Genomic DNA, 22648 nt, shown 5'->3' on the forward strand with positions numbered 1-22648 from the left:
ATTACACATCAAATACTAAAAACGCTAAACTCAAGTTTCTTTTATTTACTGAATTTTTTTGTTTCTTTTACTTTTACACAAATTCAAAGGATTTCACTGCCCTTAGGTTACTTTATGCCCCATGAAGTCTTGTGACATTGGTTGACCCAACCCGCCATCAGAAATGGTAAAACTTATTTACTTTCGGCATTCAGCTCATAGAGGTGAGGTATTTCGAGTACCCTGTATTTTTCAGAGAAACCAAAACTAGAATTGCACAATACAGGTTCCTAAAAAAAGGAACCAAAATCGGAACCGTACAATGTAAGTTCTTAAATTCAAGGAACCATAACCTAAAATGCAAGTTTCGATTCCTTTCCGGGTACCCTGTAAAAAATCAATTACCCTCTATTAGTTTAAAAAATGACAAAAATAACTTAAAAGTTTATAAATACACCCTTAACAAATTTTGATTACTCATTTATTTGTATCCAATGTGACTCATAAATCCTCTAATCTCTAGACAACACTTGAATTCAATCAATTCATCACAATTCACATAAAATTCCTCCATCAAAACCGAAACACAAACAATTAATTAAACAATCATATTATAAATCTATAATTTAATATTATAATTAATTAAATTTCTAATCATTTAATTAAGTATTGTACTAATGTTTATAATATAATATTATAATTAATTAAGTAATCATACTATAAATCTATAATCTAATTTTATAATTAATTAAATTTTTAATTATTTAATTAAGTAATGTACTAATGTAGTGAATTACTAATGTTATAAATTTATAATTAATTAACTAATCATTTAACTATGTAATGTTATACTTAATTAAATGATTATAATATAATGTAATGTTATAATTAATTAAATAATTATTTAATTATAATGTAATGTTTTAATTAATTAAATTTCTAATCATTTAATTAACTATTGTACTAGTGCTTATAATAGAATGTTATAATTAATTAAGTAATCATACTATAAATTTATAATGTAATGTTATAAGTAATTAAATTTCTAATCATTTAATTAAACAATCATCTGTTTATAATATAATATTATAATTAGTTAAGTAATTAATAATCATACTATATATCTATAATGTAATGTTATAATTAATTAAATTTCTAATTATTTAATTAAGTAATGTACTAAATTATTAATGTAATGTTCTAAACTTATAATTAATTAAGTAATCATTTAACTATATTATAATTTTATAATTGATTAAATAATCATTTAACTATATTATAATTTTATAATTGATTAAGTAATCATTTAACTAACAATGTATTAATATTTATCAATTTATCATATATAATTCATTAATTACTAATTTACTACAGATATAATTAGAACTTAATAATTGAAGTAAATAACTAAATATTATATTATTCAATCAAATATATTATTTTATTAAAAAATAATTCTTTTAATAACATTAAAATACTTTTAAATGGTCATAATTCTAACTATATACTTAATTAATCAAAAACTTTAATATTAATATATTATAATATATTAAAGTTTTTTATATAATGTAGTTGATATGTAACAATATTTATTTAATTAGGTTATTGTAAAAATTTAACTTTTTTCCATTTTAAATTTGTTTATATGTAAAATTACAATAGACCGCTATTCTTCACATATATTTTTTATTTCAACCCAAGTTCTAAAACAGGTTCCACAACAGGTATCCGCTATAAGTTTCAAGTAGGTTCCAAGCCGAGTACCCACTACAAGTTCTTTTTTCCAGATTTCGGTTTCGGTTCCGATTCCTCTACATGTCGGAACCGAAATCAAAACCGGAACCGTACAATGTCGGTTCCAAAAAAATAGAATCGAAACCGCACAATGTCAGTTCCAAAAAAAATGGAACCAGAACCTACCCGCACAATGTCGATTCCGAGTAGGTTCTGGTTCTGGTTCTAGTTCTCCTTCCGATTCTAATTCTACCCGCAGGTTCCAGTTCTATCCGCTACCCGTGCTCACCCCTATCAGCTCATGTGACCAAAATAATTTGTGAGCCAATGGAAGGTCATCAGCGCGTCCAAGCAAACACACTGGTAATTACAATTACGATAGATGATTAAAATTAATTCATTGTTGATCTCAGCTACAAATTACACTAGAGAATCAACATCTCAAAAGTAAAGGAAGCAAAACGAGAAACCAAAGGGGTTACCCAAAAAAAAAAAAAAATTCCCCAAAGGCTTTTACAAGTTGAGCGAAGAGTTCCCTACTTAATTGACCAACCTGGCAAAAAATTGCCGCAAGTGTGGCTTTTGAATCCGAAAACGGTTGGTATAAACTTTAATGGACAGTTAAGATACCCATTTATAACAAAGTCGATTTCACAACCACTCTTCGGTCCAGCTTCATTCTACAAAAAGCCTCCGTCCTGATATTAGATCATCAGAACACACTTTTAGGTAATACAGAAAGTGTTAGTATCATGTTATCATACCACAAACGTCTCCCCACAACAATAGGAAATAAGGAGGCTAATCAGTAATCACTCCTTATTTATTGGAAAAAGCGGTCATGTCCATAAACAACTCGCTCATAGTGGTAATGGTATAATTAGCACCTCTCTACTCTTCTGTTTCTCAGTCAGTCATTAGTAGGACATATCTTTCATTTGTGCTGTGAGAAGATTGTAGAATAAATTTCAATGAATACTGGAATTTTGTACGACTGAAACATCAAAATTTAATACCACAACACTGAACAAATATCAGAACCTGACTGTTTTCTGATTTCCTAACAATGAGAGAAAGAGGAAGAAAGAATACCTAATTTATTGGTGGCCCAATTTTTGATACTGGGCATTGCTCTGGTGGTTCACCTAAAGAGCCAGAAAATCCACTTCGTCTGAGCTTTCCTCGAAAAATATATAACCAGAATCTTGACCCTCTTCATTGCCACTACCCTGATCACTATTATAGCTGCTTTCTGACGAACTCATAAGTAGTGAACCATCTGAGGTATGACTACTAAGTTGGGATGGCAGGCTGACCTCACTATGGAACTCGCTGTCGACCATATGGTCAATGTCAATGAAGCTGCAAAACCCAGAATCCCAAAAAACAGTGGCAAATGTAATTCCCATAACCAATCTTTCTTCTCCAATCTCCCATGGAGTAAGAGTTAAAAATGGAGTTTTAAGTTTCAACCATAAAACTTGAAGAATAAACGAACCTTCCTTCCGATGGAAACTCAGCTAGCAAACAGAGATCGGGCCTTTCTTTGGAGACCTCCTTTAAAGGAATGATTCTGCACACAGTATGCACCAAAACTTGATATTAAACAATGAAGTTATACAAGCAGGACCAATCCAGGAGGACAAAGATTACCTTGAGTTGAAGCACCTCATATACCAATCACCTTCAGAGGCTAAACCTTCTCTATTGGATACGTCCTACAAGAGGATCAAAACAGAAGTAAGAATCCAAGAAACTATGAATGCGATACGTAAACAATTTCTGTCTACCCACAATATGTCGGAGGAATTTGAAATCTCCTGAAAGAACTGCTGTCAAAAACCGAGCAACTTCCATCTGCATATCACAATTCAGAGTTTAGAAAGGGTAAAAAAAGGGGCATACAGGGGAAGGGCTTGTCTTGTTTGTTGAGGAAGAGAGATTGAAAAACTTGTTTGTTGAGGAAGAGAGATTGAAAAACTTACTTCTTTAAGGTGCATGCAATCTCGTAAAATCAACACTTCTAGCAGATTCCCCCCAATTCCACTTCCAAGATTTCTAGGTTAACCAAAATTTGAATAAGAGGAGGTGAAAGTGAGTATGTTTTCATGCGAAGGAGACAAAAGGAGTCTTAGCAGACATAGTCTATATGAGATACACAGACCTCAAAAAGGTTCCAGTGATCGAGTATGATGTTGAAAAATCAACATATTTTAGCTTACGAAGTCCCTGAAAGAGTAACCAGAAAGATTGTCATTTCTAACTTGAGAAAATGAAGTTCACAACCCCCTTCCCCCCCCAAAAAAAAAAGGTAAGTTCGTATAATTCTCTACCCTTACAACCAGCTTTATATGCACATCATTCTGCCAACCAAATTACCCCCAGATCCAGTTGTATGAATGAAACTAAATATAAGTAGCTATACTGTAACTGTTGAGCATAATGCCTAAATGTGTTTCAGCTAATTAATTTGTCAAAGCAAATACTTCATTTCTCAAACCTTTACCATCACTTTTGTTTGAATCAGGATAGTTGCCTACTTACAGCCAGTCAGAGACTAATGTTGAATGAAATACAATCAGATAAAATCAACATCCTTCTCAACATAAAAAATTAAGATCGTACATAAGAATTAGGAAAGTTGACAACCTGAATAGTAAAGTTAATATTTGACCTATTGATGCCAAAACAAATATGCCTAAAATAGATAGAAAGCAGACATCTGTGTTTTTGTGGGTGAATCAATAGTGTATCACATGCTAATTCAATCTACAACAATATGAAGTTCAGATCACAAATCTATCATATGCATTGGGGACTTAACATTGTTAGTTAACATGAAGAGAGGTCTTGTCTTACAATCAAATATTAAAAAGAAGACTGAAGATAGAGCAAATTAACTAATGTGGATATTCAAGGCAATGAAATATATAATTTTGTTCACTATCAAACAACTGCAAAGCTGTTAATGGATCTCCAGCTTTAGAGGGGTAGAATGGAACATGCCATATAAACCATGGCCTGCATATTGTAAATTCCATTTGTGGGGATTCCGAATCTCCCATAGAATTGTATTAACAGAGCTTAATAAAATAGAAATGCTCATCTTCAGAAGAAAGAAATAGGAAAAATTACTCCATCCGTATTCACTCATTTCTGTAGCATGTGGCATATGTCACAGACAATATCCAACCTTATAAACTTTATATAAAAGCAGATATGAAGTTTCTTGAGAAGACTGCATTTATGTTTTACCTTGAGTGGCATAATAACATTTAGCAAATTTAAAAGGGGTTGACAAAATCTTGATGTTACTAATAAGATAATAACACTTCATTTGCACAGGAAAATACCTTGACAAGTATGCGAACTTTATAGTCAGGCAGCTTAAAACCTCTAAGCGCCAAAGAAGTTAGATGTGGACAATTGTTCACGAAGTCAACACAGGTAGGCGATTTCAAACTGTCATCTCTTCCTAATATTGAAGAAATGCATTGTAAGTAGAAACTTTTGGACCATTAAGTCAGGAAATCCTCATGAAGAACACACTGCACCTGTTTTTGAAGACTCAAAGAACAAACGCTCTATCAAGGGGCAACTCACGCTCACTGACATCAACGTTTGCCTCAATTCAACATGACTGATAAAAAATTAGAAAAATAAATTATGTTACCAAAAGAAAAGAAAAGAGGGGGAAGGGAATTAAATTTTGTAGATACAAAGACTATTAAGGTAACAAATTTAGACATACAAAGTCCAGGAAACAGGAAAAATATTGATTCATTTAAATGGCACCATAAAGTTCACAAAATATCATCTTCTAATGAAACTCTTAAGGAATTCAGTAGACAGATTTGTTCAAAAAGAGGAAAACAAAAGCATCAACAAGTTGTCAAAATGAGAATTAAACAAATTTTCCTCAGATAAATCACAATAAAGCATATGTTTTCAATATCCATCACACTTACAAATATCTCATATTTACACACATATGGGAACAACATATACATATATGCATGCCATGGGCTATAATTACAATAGCTTCTAGAAAAAAAAATTTATCATCTTCTGGTCTCAAACATAAGAAAATGTGAAGCAGAGATCAGCTCAGAGCAACTTACAGGCCAACAATTTCCAGATCAAGAAGTGATGGGCAGGCTGATAATGCCATACAAAGTGATGTTTTATCCATTCTTTCAATGTTGTAAAGGTGCAACCTTCTCAAAAGTGACCTTACAATATAAAAAAGCAAATATTAAGAAAACAAAGTCACTGATAAATGACGATTTATGTACAAATCACCATACTCAGACATACCCAGGAGCACCACTTTCCCCACTTAATGGGTTTAGACAAGTCCTTGTGAGAATGAATGACTCTTTCCCCTGTCGGGTCTTTTTATCATTCCAAGAGAAACTTGATACATCTACAGAGTTCCTGATGGTGTAAACCAGTGACTGACAAGACCAAGGCGAGGCAGTTGGGCCTGGAACTATACCAAGCTGAAGAGACCTGTACAACCATTTAAGAGATTGAGGACTGGAAATCACAGAGAAGAAAAAACTGTATCCCAATCTATAGCAAAACGAAGACCTACATAAAGAGAAAACCAGCTACCTGTACAACTAAATACTTATTCGCGAATACAAAACTCAGATGGACAACAGAATTGTTGAGTTTTTCAGAGCTAGCTTTACATGAATAAAATGGAATAAGTGATGTATAGATGATCTTTATGCAAGAAAATTGTCTCTATCATCACTATCATTTCCAAATCCTTGTGAACATAAGTTAAGTGACACAAGAATAAAATGTCTGGCTTTCTCTTCTTTCTTCTTTGCCCTCCTCTCATTTACGAAAGGAAAAGGTGACTGGTGGCAGAATTAAGTAATCTAATAACATTAGTTGCAATCTCGCAAGTAACCAAGTTCAACAGTCAAGGGATAAAAATTTAACAAAAAACTCCTCTGTACTTCGTTACTGTAAAGCAAAAACCATCCTTTGTCGCTCTCCGTTCTATCCTATCAGCTAAACAGATCAAATTAACAATGATTCTCTTTTCCTCCTCCAACATAGTTTATGCTTATTTAAAGTGAAAGCTAGTGGAGAGACAAATCAAGAAACTAGCCACTATCAAGTAATAAATAAGGTTAGCAGCTAGACTTATATTACTAATAACTTCATCACCTTAAATGTAGCAAGAAGATCCAATAAAGCCAGCAAACACAGAATTAAGAGATCAGTATTGAAAATAACTGGAATTTAACAAAGCCTAAAATAAAATTTTCTCCAACACAAATTTAAAAAAAAAAAAAAAATAATAATAATAATAAGGAAGTAGAAGAACAAATCTCTTACTGGAGAGATCTTCCGGCTCGTTGGATCATTGTAGACACAACAGCATTGTTGACCCTAGGAACAATTGTCCTCAAGTCAATATTAGCATAGCACAGAGGATCCATAGCACACTTGTAGAACATCGAACACGTGGCCGCAGCATAGCACAAGCTCTGAGTATCAAGCATAGAAAACACCTGCACCAAAAAAAAAAAAGAAATTTTAAATCTCTCCAACTCAATTTAAACAATTCACGCTTCATTTACTAAATTAATTAAAAAAAAAAGATTAGTTGCTTACTTTGATGGTGAGATCAGGAGGTAGGGCCCAGGCAAGTGAATTATGCTTGGAGGCGCGTTTCCGAGCCGACCGATTACCGGCTTCGAGAAGCAAGGAGCCTAATTTGAGAGCGCGATCGATGAGAAGCGACTGATCGGCGTCGCAAGGCGTGGAGTCGATGAGTCTATCGAAGGACAAGCCGATGGAGAGAGAAGGAGAGTCGGCCATATCGAGAAACGTTTCTAGAAGATCGTCCATTGAAGGATTCTGTTTGGTGCTGGCGTTGGCGTTAGGGATTTGAGATGGGGCAGACGAAGGGCAAAGGCGCTTGGCCATTGATGGTGATGGTGATGGTGATGGTGATGATGATGATGATGGTGATGGAGGTGAGGTGTGGTGGTGGAGGAGGGTATCCATAGTGGGTGGACGTGCGCGATTGGGTGGGGGAGTTTTTTGTGAGAGAGTGAAGGGAGTGAGGACAGAGTACGGACGATCATTTTCCTGACACGTGTCTGATTACGTGGTCCCGTTTGGGTTCGTCAAACACCACTGGGTGTTGCCGGCTTTCGTATTACTTAAGGTAAGGTTATTGCAGCCTTCTGCTTTTTAAGAAAAAATTTAAATTTATTTTTAAAAAGAACTTTCTTGGCTTGCGTCAAGAATCTATCACCATTTAAAAGTAATGAACAGTGAGACTATCATTTTAAATAATTTAAATTATGAAATTCTTTCTTTAATATTCTGAAAATTGCAATATTATTATCACATAACCTAATTTAATTTATTAATTTCTTTTTCAATTTACATTAATTGATACACGTAATATTATTACAAAATTGTTAATAAATCTCTAACGTAATTGATTACTTAAAAAATGAGACTATTTTGATGTAGTTAGAGCCCATAATAAATCATAGGTTATGATATTTATGTAGTGATCCTCAGGTTTAATTGTGTTACCAATGCTTCATAAATATGCAAAAAGTGAAGGGTCCATCTTTTAATTTTTTGAATAATATCTCTATCCCTGTCCCCTTTCTATCAATACATTAATGTAGATTTCTTGAATAATTTCTTTTTTCCCAATTGAATTTATTTTAATTTCCTAAATAATTTTTTGAGAGGGTATTCGTTCAGTTTCTGCAATCTGGTATTTCGTTAGTATTCGTTCAATTTCTGCAATCTGGTATTTCATTTTCCTTTCTTTTGCATACTGATTTTCTTTGTTTTTTTATTATGACTACTGAAAGAGACGATTCGCTTCAGTCTGTGAGTGTGAGGTTAGATGACAAGAATTATTCGTATTAAAGTTATGTGATGAGAAATTTTCTTAAGGGTAAAAAGATGTGGGGATATGTTAGTGGAACTTCTGTGAAACCTAGGAATACTGATGAGGGTTATGTTGCTTTGATAGATGCCTGGGAAGCAAACAATGCAAAAATTATTACTTGGATTAACAATTCTGTTGAACATTCCATAGGTACACAGTTGGTGAAGTATGAGACAACAAAGGAGGTTTGGGATCATCTGCAAAAGTTATTTACTCAATCAAATTTTACAAAGCAGTATCAATTGGAGAATGACATACGAGCTCTTAAGCAAAAGAATATGAGTGTTCATGAGTTTTATTCTGCTATGACAGATCTTTGGGATCAATTGGCTCTCACAGAATCTGAAGAATTAAAGGCATGTGGTGCCTATATTGCTTGTAGAGAGCAGCAACGGTTGGTACAGTTTTTAACGGCACTTCGCAGTGATTTTGAAGGACTTAGAGGTTCAATTTTGCATCGTTTTCCACTTCCTTCTGTTGACTCAGTTGTTCTGTGTTAGCAGTACCATCTAAGCCACTCTTTAATAATCAGAATAAGCCTCACACAAGGGTTGCCTTCGACGAGTGTAGTTTCTATAAGCAAAAAGGTCATTGGAAGGCTCAATGGCCTAAGTTGAGACAGCAGAATCAATCGCAGCAGCAATCTCAAGCTTGGAAGCTTGGCAACCAGTCACAATCTAATGCTCATAGACCACCTCAGGGTTACAAACCACCATAGTCTAATACTGCAGTAGTTGTTTCATCAGGTCCTTTCACCAATCCTAGTATTCTGGCTGAGCAATTTCAGAAGTTTCTCTCTTTACAGCCACAAGCTATGTTTGCTTCTTCTTCCGTAGGTCAGTTCCCTCATAGTTCTTCAGGTATGTCACATTCTGTATGGGTCTTGGATTCTGGTGCTTCACATCATATGTCTCCAGATTCTTCATCTTTTGCTTATGTGTCTCCTTCGTTTTCTATTCCTGTCATGATTGCTGATGGCACTCCTATGCCTTTAGCAGGTGTTGGTTCTGTTGTCACACCTCACTTGTCTCTCTCTAATGTTTATCATATTTCAAAACTTACATTAAATCTTGCTTCTATTGGTTAGTTATGTGATTCTGGTAATTTAGTCACATTTTCCTCTTCTTCTTGTTATGTGCAGGATCTGCAGTCTCGGAAGCTGATTGGGACAGGCCGTAGGAAGGGGAGACTATATATTTTGGATGAGTTAAAAGTGCTAGTTGCTGCTGCTACTAGTGTTGATGCTGCTGCTACTAGTGTTGATTTGTCTTCTTTTCGTTTGAGTCCTTCTTCTTCTAATTTTTATTTATGGCATTCTCGTTTAGGTCACGTTTTGTTTTCTCGTTTGAGATTTTTGGCCTCCACAAGGGCTTTAGGAAATTTGCAAACTTGTGATATTTCTAATTGTAATGGATGTAAACTGGCAAAATTTTCAGCTTTACCTTTTAATCGAAGTATTTTTGTTTCTTCTTCTCCATTTGATTTGATTCATTTTGATGTATGGGACCTTCTCCTGTTGCCACAAAAGGAGGGTCTCGATATTATGTTTCTTTTATTGATGTTCATACTCGTTATTGTTGGGTTTATTTAATGAAACATCGTTCTGAATTCTTTGAGATATATACAGCCTTTCGAGCTCTTGTTAAAACTCAATATTCTGCAGTTATCAAATGTTTTAGGTGTGATTTGGGTGGGGAATACACTTCTAATAAATTTTGTGAGTTGCTTGCATTAGATGGAACTGTTCACTAAACCTCATGTACAGATACTCCTGAGCAAAATGGTGTTACTGAAAGAAAACATAGGCACATTGTTGAAATTGCTCGTTCTCTCTTGTTGTCTGCTTCTATTCCTAGTGTGTTTTGGGGTGAAGCTGTTCTTACTGTTGTAGGTTTGATTAATACAATTCAATCTTCTCATATTTCAGGTTTTTCTCATTTCGAAAAGTTGTATGGGTATGCCCCTGATTATTCTTTCTTTAGAGTTTTTGGTTGTACTTGTTTCGTTCTTCGTCCTCATGTAGAACGCAGCAAGTTGTCCTCTCGATCTGCTATTTGTGTCTTACTTGGTTATGGTGAAGTTAAAAAGGGGTATCGTTGTTTTTATCCAATAACTTAGAAACTTTATGTGTCTCGTCATGTTGTTTTTCTTGAGCATATATCTTTCTTTTTTATTCCATCCATTACTCATAACTTGACTAGATCTGATCTTATTCGTATATTTCTGAGGATTCTGATAGTTTCTCATCTCAGGTTCCTAGTACTTCAAATACCCCTTCTCATGTTCTTACCCCGTTACCTTTACATTATACTCGACCAATTCGTACTGATCATTCTGCAAGTACTGACACTTTACTCTCCGGCACACCTAAAGCTCCCTCTTCTTCTATAGTCCCTCAAGCTCCGTCTGAGATTGTGGATCCACCTCTACATCAATCCATACGCATTCGTAAGTCCACAAAATTACCAGATTTTGCTTATTCTTGTTATTCTTCATCTTTTGCTTCATTTTTAGCCTCTATTCATTGTCTCTCTGAGCCTTCATCCTATAAAGAGGCAATTCTTGATCCTCTTTGGTAGCAAGCTATGGATGAGGAGATTGAAACTATAAAAACTAAAACCTGGAGAGAGAGAAAATGGGTACTCGCGAGTCCACCCGTACCTGCATAGGGCAGGGTACGGGTCCAATATTTTGGATCTGTATATTTTGACCCGTATTAGGCCCGTACCCATGATGACCCGACCTACCCACCCGTTTTGCCAAGTCTAATAATGACGCACTACCAGCTGAATCTGGCCGGTAGTACACCGATCTAGCCTTTTCCGATCAAATCCACAGTAGATCTGGCCGGAAAAGGCCAGATCTACGGCCAAAGATCTGACCGTCAATGACCAGATCTTTGGCCGTAGCCAGTTGTCAACGATAGCCAAGATATGGTCATCGTTGACCATCAACGGCGGCCGTATCTTTGGCCGTCATTGACCACCAAATGCGGCCAGATCTAGCCATAGATCTGGTATTTTCCTGCCAGATCCACGGTGGATCTGGCTGAAAAGGCCATATCGACGCACGACTGGCAAGATCCAGCTGGTCATGAGCCGATATGACGACTCTGACCACCTTCCAATGGTGGTGGCCGACTGTCCGTATTTAATGGGCGGGTTAGGGGTATTTTTGTTAACTTTTAATATTTTATTATACGGGTGTTTAATAAATAAACAAAATTAGAAGATATTTTTGTTAATTTCCAAACCCTACATCGTAATACCCACCCAATTTAACTTTTTTCAAAATATTAAAAAAAATATATCAGAATAATGAACCAAACGGACCATAATTATAAAATCTTAAAAAATAGATAGAGAATCTTAAACTAAGATTACATCATCACAATCTCAATAAGCTTCCTCACAATATCTTACAAGTCATAAACTTGTTTTCCAGTAAACTTAACCTCAATGGGGCTGACATTCTTCCCAATTGATCTGTAATTTTGCCCCACCCCTTGACGTCCAGGGTTCACCTTCTCCGGATAAACTCCATCTTTGGGGTGAAGATATTGCACCTCACCATTAGGGAACACCCTGTAAAACTGATACTTGATCTTGTACTTTGATCTTAATCTCGTCCCGAGAGCCAAGCATTGTTCTTTCCTCGCCAACTTCAACAAGTTCGGTCCTTGTCTCATTATCGCCGCTCCTCCGGTGGGCATCTCAAAGATTTGTTCTTTGGGTGATTCCCATGTGATAACATAGAATTCTTCAACTTGGGCCTTTCTCAACAACCCTCCTGTGCTTCCTCCGAAGATCGGTGATGGGGTGTTGGGGTCTAGTTCCGGTGGGGTGAAGCCCACCGGAGCTTCCTTTGCGGGTGCTGCTGTTGCTGGGGCTTCTTCTGCAGCCGCGGCTCTGATTGTCCTCTGAGATGTGGACAGAGTGAGAGGTCTGGGAGTGGTGAATGAAAATGATGAGGCTGGTTTCCATGGGATCAGTGGAAGCTTGCTGTTTTTTGGGGTGGTGATTGTTGGGGTGAAGAGGCCTGCTTGAGTTGCCATGATGAAAAATGTAATTTTTTATTTTGAGTTGCGAAGATGGTGTTTAGGAAAATGGTAGTTGGAAATTGGGATTATAGAGAAAAGTTGGGAATTTAGATGGGTGGTGGCGTTTGGGTTTTGGATATTTGGATAAGGTGATATTGCTTGGACCAATAGGGTGCTTCATTTTGATTCATGGTCTTACCCACGCTAGTTTCTGACCCCACCTTTTTGTTTTGTTAAAATTAAAGAATAAAAAAAACTAAAAAAGCCTTTTCTTTTTGANTATAGAGAAAAGTTGGGAATTTAGATGGGTGGTGGCGTTTGGGTTTTGGATATTTGGATAAGGTGATATTGCTTGGACCAATAGGGTGCTTCATTTTGATTCATGGTCTTACCCACGCTAGTTTCTGACCCCACCTTTTTGTTTTGTTAAAATTAAAGAATAAAAAAAACTAAAACAGCCTTTTCTTTTTGAATTCTTTCTTTCCCATCAATTTTATAAAAGATTCAACTCCAAGGGAGCATCTGATTTGAAAGAAGATGGCTTTCAGATTTGTACCCTAAATTATACAACAATTGATCTAGTACTGCCAATAAAAAATCAATAGCTTATTAAAGAGATTAATTCTTCTTTAGTTCTCCAACAACCAAAAAGTGCCAAACTCTAAATGCTCACAGCTATCACATTATTGCTACAAATATTTGCAGTAAGTTCACAGCGAATTTATCAAATCTAGCATGTGATGCCATTCATTTGATACAAAGTCATTTTTCCCCTGGCACAGAATCATACAATAATAACACATGGTTGAAACGATATGGAGTTATCATTCAGGCAAAACATGAGTGAGTAGATTGAATTCCGAAGAAATATAAAGATTATTACATGATTAACGCCTAGTCCTTTGGTGCAGGCATTAGTCGTAACCTTTCCTCCGAGGGTTGTTGAACTCCCTCTTCTGCTAGCAGAGACTGTAAGTCACTGCCATTCGCCAGGCTGTTGAACTCAACTGCTTTTGAAGGCATCGCTGGGTAGCGTCGTTGACAAAAGGTCATCAATCTCTTAACTGATTGAAGATACTTGCGAGTTGTCTCATCGTTCATAATATGAGCCACACTATTGGTGTAAATTTTCTCACGGGCTGAACGTTCATGGATACCAACCATAGTGACACCAATTGGCCAGGGTGCATTTCCAATAGCGAGCTTGATATAATGGTCCATTGCAGCTAGGTAGTCTCGCTTCAAGCAGCAATTAACCACAATCATTAATGCTTGACGGATGTCATCGGGAAGAACCTGAAAATAACATACAATGAACCATGCTTTATATAGATCCAAAATTATGTATATTATAATCAGTAAGATCAGAAAGAAAAAGGAAAAAGGAGGGAGTGCAAAAGTAATAACAACGTATCAAAGCAGAAATTCTTAAGGAAATTGTCGGTTCCTTATGAAGAAAAGCACTCAATTCAAATATCTAGCAACACTAGACGTACGTATATCATTTCTAGAAGGTACATTCACAGATTTAAGCTTCATTCTCACGCTAAGGACTTTCCAGTTTCCAACCACACCGGAGAGCTGAAGTAGAACCACAATTCGCAAAGAATAAAGAGTTCTTAGTTCCTTGTTTTTTCAAATAGATCAAGATCAGCCCATCATATGTATGTAACATTCAAAATACTGATCCCAATCAGTCCAAAGGAACATCAAACCTAATTGTGCCTTAGCTTACATCAAACCTAGCTGTTGGATATTAAAGGTTCCTTAAAAGCAGTACATGTCGTCTATCCTTCTCTTCATCTAGATGACTTCGTAGATGTTCAACCACACAAAAACTAAGGCTCACAGCATATCATTAAACTAACAACCAAGAAAAGAAAGTATGAAAACCAAGTGATAAGGTTACACATAATACCAGTTCATGTCTAAGTGAATACTCAAACAAACAGAAAAACATACTTCATTTCATTACATAGGCCTATATCTATAAAAACTACCATAAATTCAAACAGCAGCTTTCAAACAAACTTATAACAAAGTCAAAAGATAGGAACACAGTCATGTAATAAAACAATCACTAGCAGGTTGTTTCATAAGTGCGGGAAGTAATCGAACAAGGAACTTGCTTTGGCTGGAAATCAAATTAAAGGTGTACTAATGATCAAGTAGTAAGAGAGTGAACTTTTCAACTTTGATGAAGGTTTTCAGCCTTGACTGCTTTTGGCCCCAAAAGTGCACTTAACAAGCAGTTTTTGGGTACGCAAGCTCTCAATGGAAAATATGAAATAAATATATCAATACAAAGGGTTGATTGGAAATCATTTCTGAACACCTAAACACCATGCTTTATCATGCAATTTCTACAATTACATGGATGTCACAATTGAATGTATCCATAATACAAAAACTGAGATCATTAAGAAACAGATAACGAGATAAGCAGAAACTATAAATTCTGATTACAAACATTCAGGTACATTGTATACTGAGGATCATTGGACCTAGGGTATGCAATATGTTATGTTGCAACAGCATTAAAGAATAACACTGTTAATCATTATTATTCAAGATTTACTGATGTGCAACTTCAAGAAATTAATGTCAAGAAATGACCGAGTAAAAATTAGGCATAACTTGTAAACTCCAACCCAATAATTCATTGTATTAACAGGCCTGGAAGACTGGAGATAATTAGGTTGTCAGGATCTTGTTCAGTAAAACTGTGATGTTAGATCCTCATTCAAATTAATGTTTGGTGTTTACTTAAAAAAAGGCTCATAAAGTATGGATCAATTAATAACCGAAGTTAAATATAGCAGGCATATATCATGATCTTATACGAATACAGTTTAAATGGCTTTAAGCAACATACACTAAGGCAACATTTTGTTTGACATTTTCCACATTACTTAACAAGCAAATTCACTTAAGGCTCCTATAAGGTTATACCATTCCCTAACAGATAGTCCACTACTACAACTTAACAACCTCTTAACAACCTAACCCAAATATGATATAAGAATGAATACCCATATGTATAGAAACACCCCAAAAGGTTTTAAATGATACACTTCCTAGATTTGATACCTTGCTTAGTTCACCCAACACCCAGCTATTCTCCAATATATAGATTTACCAATAATAAAAATACCATAAACATTACAACAAAGCTTGTGTAATTAAAAATTTCCATCAATCATACCTTCTTTCTACAAAACTTGAACAAAGGATTCAAGTACCTCGCACATTGCTTAAAAGTAGCCACCATAGACTTCCCTTTAGCTGTCCTTTTCTCAGCTTCAGGCATTTCATCCAACTCCTGATTCCACTCATTCAACAACCTCTTAAAAAACACAAGAATCTTATCCTCCTCACACAGCTCATCAAAATTAGCTTTCATTCTCTTCAAATCTTTATCCATATCAACCCCACTTGAACCACCATCACCACTCAACTCTTCATCTCCACCTCCTCCTTCTCCATCCTCTTTCCCCTCTTCCCTATCTTTTCTCTTCCTCTCGCTTAAAATCCCTGTCTTCTGCCGCTTTCTTAACTCCGCAATATCGCGTAGAAAATCGTTCGTTTGTCCTTCAGTCATGTCACTATCAACCTCAAAAAGTCCCGCTTTTAAAACGTATTTTAACCGCTCGAGCCGTGCGTCATCGTCTTCGCCGAAAAGAGTGATCGGTTGTTTCAGTAACCGGAGCCGCCGAATGACTTCTTGCTTCGGCAAAACTAAGTTATCGATGTTTTGCTCGTTGGTTAGGGATTTGGAAGTGGTGGCGGCGGAGGTGGTCGTACTGGTCGCGGAGGTTGTCGTGGAGGTAGAGAGAGTGTTCGATTTAGTCGCGGCACTGTTAGAGGTGGAGGTGGCGGCGTTTTGGCGGAGGAGTTTGGCTTCTTGTTCACGTTTTTCCTGTTCGCGTAGCTTTTGGATTTGTTTCTGCTCGATTTCGGAGCGCTTGAAGAAACGTTTTCCGCCGGTGTCTTCGGCTAGGGATTTCCGTTTCTTTAGGAGTTCTTGCTGGAGGAGATCCATCTTAGGGTTTAATTTGATTCTGGATTTTCAATTTCAAAACAATCGTTGATTGTTGAAGATCGGGAGAGACTACTCGATGTATGATGAATAAAGACAGGAAGGGTTACACTTGGATCCTTTTTATTATACCGAGCCAAGTCGGGTAAGTTAGTGGTTGGATTTGAGCCTTTTCGGATTACTTGGCCCAAATTGTATAACCCAGCCCAACTCTTACCAGGGTTGATATTTTTTTTCCTACCTTTATTAAAGAAAAAAATATATAAGATATAAATTTATAGTAATTTTTTATAATTTACACCAAATATTATCATTTTAACTATTATTAGGTGATTAGATGATAAAAGAACAAAAATGTCTAACATAGATTCCTGAATTTGAATTCTAATAAACCTTAATAGGAATGATTACTGAAAATATTTAGATTAAAAAAAAAAACTCATTTTGTCGAAAAGACAAAAAGTAAAAGAAAATATTATTGGCGATTTTAGCCCGCTGAAATGGTCATTTGCGCCAAAACCCTCGAGTGAAATTTGCATAAATAGGTATTGAATTTTAAACACAACCGACCCGAACCCGCTTATCCAGCTTCTCTTTTAACTCTACCTTGGGACAATCCCGGCGCCAAAACCCTCGAGCGAAATTTGCATAAACAGGTGTTGAATTTTAAACACAACCGACCCGAGCCCGCTTATCCGGCTTCTCTTTTAACTCCACCTTGGAACAATCCAGGATTCCATTTACGAACTTCACCTACCTTCAAGATGACGACGATTCGCAGATTTTGCTGCAACGATCTTCTCCGATTCACTTCGGTTAATCTTGACCATCTTACTGAAACCGTAAATTCTTTTTTTTTTTTTCTTTTATTCTTTCTGAAACTCGTAATCATCGTGGTGATGATGACACTGATTCTCGTTCTTTCTTGAAATACGCATGATGTTACAGTTCAATATGTCATTCTATATGACCTACTTGGCGAGATGGCCCGACTATTTTCACGTCGCTGAAGGCCCCGGTAACCGAATCATGGGTTACAGTACGCACTTTCCCTCTCACTCTTCCTTCAAACTTTTTGTTTATTTATTATTTTAGGGTTAATTTTGGATTATTACATCTCTAACTTTGTACTTCTGCTTACACGATATTGCCTGTGATTGGGTTGCCATGTAGAATTTATTTATTTTGTATCTTGGGTTTTTAATTTCTTAAATTTATTGTACAATGTTCATCTGTATTGACATTGTTGAAGTGTCACCTGCGTTCAGTATCTATTTGGGATTTCAAAAAATTTAGTGAACATTGGAATATTGTTGCCTTTAGACCAGGGATTAAGGGATAAATTGTGTTTGGTTACTCTGCTAAGAGTCAACCTTTTGCCAATTTTTCTAGCGTGTTTAGAATTCAATTCTGTGGTCAAGCGTTCAAACGAAGGATTGGATGGTTGTTTATGGCTGATGGAGTGTTGGTCGCAGGGCTCATTCTGTTCTATTTGTGTTCGCTGATATGTAATTTGGACTTTTAGAATTTTGTGAGAAGTTGTTTGCATTTTGGTACCTGTTGTAGGCCAAGGGGGTTTTTTTCTTGTTCACCTCGAATAATAGTCTTAACTAAATTTTTGCTAGCTTCAGAACTGATGGTTATACAAGAACGTGTAATGGATAGCATCTGAATTTCCCCTGTTCTTGTTAGTTTTGTTTGTTATGTCTCTTTGCTTTGTATTTTCTGTTTCGGTCGGTTCCTGTGAATTGATGAAAGTTTGCGTAATGCATTAAATATGATTTTAGTTATGGGAAAAGTTGAAGGACAAGGCGAGTCTTGGCATGGTCATGTTACTGCAGTAACTGTTGCTCCAGAATACCGCAGGCAGCAACTGGCTAAGAAACTGATGAATCTGCTGGAAGACGTCAGTGACAAGATGTAAGGATTCTTTACCCTAGATAAAGTCAAACCTGCTTTTCTATGTTAAGTCCACCTATTTTTAAGCTTCACTGGCTCATTTGCTATTTTCAGTGACCATTTAAAACCTATTCATATATTGTGATACTGTTTCTACCTGACACCGATAATGAGAAAATTTCTATGTATCAAATTTGGATGCTTTGTTGACTCCTGCTCAATTGTATTCATGCTGGAACTTATAATACGTAGGTGTTGACCTGTTAACTGTTAGGTATAAATTTGATAGCGCTTTTGATACCTTATGCCAGAGGTTATATATTAGACTGGTTGTGAATCACAACTATCGTAATCAAAAATCATGTAGTTGAAATCATCTCTTTTGTGTATATTTATATTTATATGCCTATGAGCACTTATATGATGTTTTTGAGGTGCTTATAACTATCCCTTCCCTAATCCACAGAAGAAAAATTAAAGGGCAGAGATGCTTAGGTATAAAATAATTGAAGTTCAAGGACAGAATATTGATTTTAATGTAATTTTTGCAAATTATCTTTTTATTTTCCTCTCTCTCTCTTTCTTTTGGTGTTCTGTTGATTCCAAGGTTCTGAAAATTGAACCGGATTGGCCGGTCGGACTGGTCCAACCGGTGACTAGCACCCTCTCCAAACTATTCACCAAATCCCTAGTATGATCGCCGGTGAACGAGAGGCTATCAAGTGTTGGGGTTAGAGGGCATTTGTAGAGTGGAGGCCGGTGGTTCAGGTGGAAGTGTCGGATTGAATTTTGGACGTCGGAATCAGCCAGAATTTGGCTGGAAAAATCAACCCAATTGCGGCGTTGTTCGCGAGTCACGACTGGCAAACGGTGGGCTATTAAGTTTCGGATTTAGGGGGGTTTTGTACAGTGGAGGACGGTGGTTCAGGTGGTGGTGTCGGATTGAATTTTGGCCGCCGGAATCAGCTGGAAAAATCAATTTAGGGTCAGATTGCAGTGGTGTATTTGATAGATTTCAAACCTGCGGGGATTGCTTCGTATTTTTCAGGGGTGTGTTTGCAAGATTTCAAACTTTCTGGACCCCTTGGGACTGCCGGTTTACTGGTGGGACCGGGCAAACCGGGACCCAACCCCTTGGCCAGGTGACATCCTAGGTCGGGTTTCAGAACCTGGGTTGGTTCTATGATTATTCATGTAGTCAGGAGGTTTGTCTCACTGTCTGATATTAATCACTTTTTCGCATGTCTTTATACTTTGTTATTTGAGTTTTAAGTTGACACGGAGATTTTAATAAATACATAGGTGGACATGAAATTGCGAGAATGACATCATGCTTATTGTATTGTTGACTTACCTTGATTGAACAAGAAGTCTGGGGTTTTTTTTTTTTTCTGTCTTTTTTCCCGCAAGCTGTGAATTTAGGTTGAACTGTTTATTGATGAGTGCACCGAGCAAGTCAACTATGTGCTGTCATGTGCATCTCTGGTTCCTGTGTTAGCATTTTCCATCACCACTGCACTATTGTATTGGAGTAGTGTTTTGGAGAAATATATCCGCTTTCCTTTGGCTTTTCTTTAAAAAATGTTACTGTTCATGATATGGCAATGTTTGAAATTGGCATTGTCCCGCGTATGCTGCAAAGTGTACTCAATATTATTTCTCTTGCAAAACTATGGTTTGCTAACTTATACTGGTACCTTGACTAAATTTACAAGCCTCCCTTGGTAACATCTTCTTTTCTTCTGTTACTTATTGGTGTGGCAGTTGCTGGTTTAGTTTTCATGGTTCTTATTGTTGTTTTTAGTTGTTTTATTTTAATACCAGCTTTCTTATCAATAAGAACTTTATCTTGGCAGCGATAATGCTTATTTTGTGGATCTTTTTGTGAGAGCTTCAAACACACCAGCCATAAAGATGTATGAAAAAGTAAGAATCTTTTGAACTTCTCTTTCAGTTTTGGATGTGTGATTAAATATGTGCTTAGTTGCTATATCGTCTATTTCCATTATTTCTAAGCTACAGCCATTTGATTCAAATATGTCCCAATTGCTGGAATGATTTTTTTTTTCCCTTCCAATATAGCATTATCTTTTTCCTATCACCAACCTTTTTTGCTTTAGATTCTAGTCTTAACCCTTGTTCAAGATTTTGAAGTTAGTTTTTCCACAAATAAGAGTTAAATGCCATTGTTATTCAAATTCATAAGAGTACTAGTAAGTTTATTTCTGCCAATTATGTGCCATATGAGATTGGAATTGAGGTCGACATGATTCTTATATCCACTTTAATGATGGATAAATGCTATTGATATGGTTACCAAGTCCAGTTGCCCTCCTTGTGAACAGCATTGTCAAATTGTTATTACTGAAGTAGCATGTTTTGAGTACTCTACATCAACACCATACGGATGCATGATCTACTAGTTATTCCCATAAATGTGCATTTGTAGGATGGTAGCTACTGTCTTGTGAGGAGGCACTGTGTCATTATTTCCTTCTCTCTCTGTCCCTAAAAATTTATGGTAACTTTGGGCACCCTTTCATCTATCTTGACCCCAACACCTCCTGACTCTCATAAACAGTCTTCTGCTTTCTTCTAACAGAGGATCTATGAGGACATGCTCAACAGTTGAGGGTGTAGGAAATATGCTATGAACTTGGACTCTCTTCAGATGTCTAAGGCTACTGATTTTTTTTAATAGGAAACAAGTTCAATTAATAAAGAACTACAAAAGTGGACCAGCTGTCCACAGTTACTAATAACACTTGAGGGACAAAAGCTATAAAACTTTGTGTGAGTGAATCTTATGTAACAATTAGCCCATGGAGCCATGTGACTAATCCTTACTACAAAACCACCCCCAAGAAACTAATCATCAAATAACATCTCCCTAATTAAGCTGAGTGAAGAAGAAAAAAGAATTTTGAAATTCTTTAAAAACCGAAGCCCATAAAGATGCTAGACGAATGAAGGAAAACCGGTGTGGCTTGTAAAAGAATTTATATTTCTGGTTGGTTGGTTGACAATACGGTAGACTGTGTTATCAACTTGTGAAAAATGGCCAATTCACCACTTGTCTTGCTACTTAATTCATGTTTGAACAAGAAGGATGCTGTGGAAAACAATAACATGATTATTCTCTTGAACTAACCGCACATATGTTGTGTGTGATGNTTGTAAAAGAATTTATATTTCTGGTTGGTTGGTTGACAATACGGTAGACTGTGTTATCAACTTGTGAAAAATGGCCAATTCACCACTTGTCTTGCTACTTAATTCATGTTTGAACAAGAAGGATGCTGTGGAAAACAATAACATGATTATTCTCTTGAACTAACCCCACATATGTTGTGTGTGATGACATGATGATGCTCATTTTATCCTGTTCAACCCCACATATGTTGTGTGTGATGACATGATGATGCTCATTTTATCCTTTGTTATTTAAACAGCTTGGCTATGTAATATATAGACGGGTTCTACGCTATTACTCAGGGGAGGAAGATGGTTTAGGTGAGCAGTTTTGTCTAATGCTGACATCGTTATTTTGTTTTATCATTGTGTTGTTTTTCATCTTTTATCACTTTATGGTCTATTTTCAGATATGAGGAAAGCGTTATCTCGTGACACTGAAAAGAAATCCATCATCCCCCTCAAAAGGCCAGTTACACCTGATGAATTGGAGTATGATTAGCTGCGCTACCCATGATGATTTTGCCTTCTGAACTTGATGATGCTTTAGCATGTGCTTGTGACTTATGGAGATGCGGAGGTTAGGCATATTGTAGACTCTAAAGTTTGTGCATGTCAAATGTGAGATTTGAGGTTGTATTTTTTCACAATGACTTGCAACACCAAGATATGTTCCTATTTTCTAATGGTTTCAAAGTTAATCCTGCTTTGTTTGAAAGTTTGGTTTTTTTTCTTTGGTAGAATTCTTGGGTGACATGCATATTCTTTGCTGTACTATATGAAATTTTCTTTTGGCACTTAAGTTTTCCATTATTGCACA

General features: G+C 36.2%; 4 protein-coding genes across 9 annotated transcripts; 1 reads left to right on the forward strand and 3 right to left on the reverse strand.

Annotated features, from left to right (window-relative positions):
- Positions 1-104: 104 nt before the first annotated feature.
- LOC116130620 (F-box protein SKIP17-like) lies at positions 105-7690 on the reverse strand. 6 transcript variants are annotated; one of them, XM_031416349.1, is made up of 14 exons: positions 7351-7690; positions 7072-7247; positions 6031-6225; positions 5835-5945; positions 5268-5353; positions 5067-5188; positions 3878-3942; positions 3699-3771; positions 3508-3570; positions 3367-3431; positions 3212-3286; positions 2806-3075; positions 2267-2656; positions 1935-2073 (listed from the first exon to the last, which is right to left on the reverse strand). In XM_031416349.1, the coding sequence occupies exons 1-12, from the start codon at positions 7663-7665 to the stop codon at positions 2859-2861; spliced, it is 1563 nt and encodes a 520-aa protein (XP_031272209.1). In that variant the 5' UTR covers positions 7666-7690; the 3' UTR covers positions 1935-2073; positions 2267-2656; positions 2806-2858. The 6 variants fall into 6 exon arrangements, with proteins under 6 accessions (XP_031272210.1, XP_031272209.1, XP_031272211.1 ...); XM_031416350.1 differs by lacking the exons at positions 1935-2073; positions 2267-2656 and adding an exon at positions 105-366; XM_031416351.1 differs by lacking the exon at positions 2267-2656.
- Positions 7691-11993: 4303 nt separating this feature from the next.
- LOC116130621 (photosystem I reaction center subunit II, chloroplastic) lies at positions 11994-12796 on the reverse strand. The gene has a single exon (XM_031416352.1). The coding sequence runs from the start codon at positions 12711-12713 to the stop codon at positions 12078-12080; it is 636 nt and encodes a 211-aa protein (XP_031272212.1). The 5' UTR covers positions 12714-12796; the 3' UTR covers positions 11994-12077.
- Positions 12797-13396: 600 nt separating this feature from the next.
- Positions 13397-16837, reverse strand: LOC116130631 (pre-mRNA-splicing factor 18). The gene is made up of 2 exons (XM_031416366.1): positions 15904-16837; positions 13397-13994 (listed from the first exon to the last, which is right to left on the reverse strand). The coding sequence occupies exons 1-2, from the start codon at positions 16738-16740 to the stop codon at positions 13593-13595; spliced, it is 1239 nt and encodes a 412-aa protein (XP_031272226.1). The 5' UTR covers positions 16741-16837; the 3' UTR covers positions 13397-13592.
- A 465-nt stretch (positions 16838-17302) lies between these two features.
- On the forward strand, positions 17303-22625 carry LOC116130549 (N-terminal acetyltransferase B complex catalytic subunit NAA20). Its single transcript, XM_031416274.1, has 6 exons — positions 17303-17579; positions 17686-17776; positions 18525-18657; positions 20493-20562; positions 22089-22149; positions 22239-22625. The coding sequence occupies exons 1-6, from the start codon at positions 17502-17504 to the stop codon at positions 22328-22330; spliced, it is 525 nt and encodes a 174-aa protein (XP_031272134.1). The 5' UTR covers positions 17303-17501; the 3' UTR covers positions 22331-22625.
- Positions 22626-22648: the final 23 nt, after the last annotated feature.

Source organism: Pistacia vera, unplaced genomic scaffold, assembly GCF_008641045.1.
Source record: "Pistacia vera cultivar Batoury unplaced genomic scaffold, PisVer_v2 Contig223, whole genome shotgun sequence".
Classification (NCBI taxonomy): Eukaryota; Viridiplantae; Streptophyta; class Magnoliopsida; order Sapindales; family Anacardiaceae; genus Pistacia; species Pistacia vera.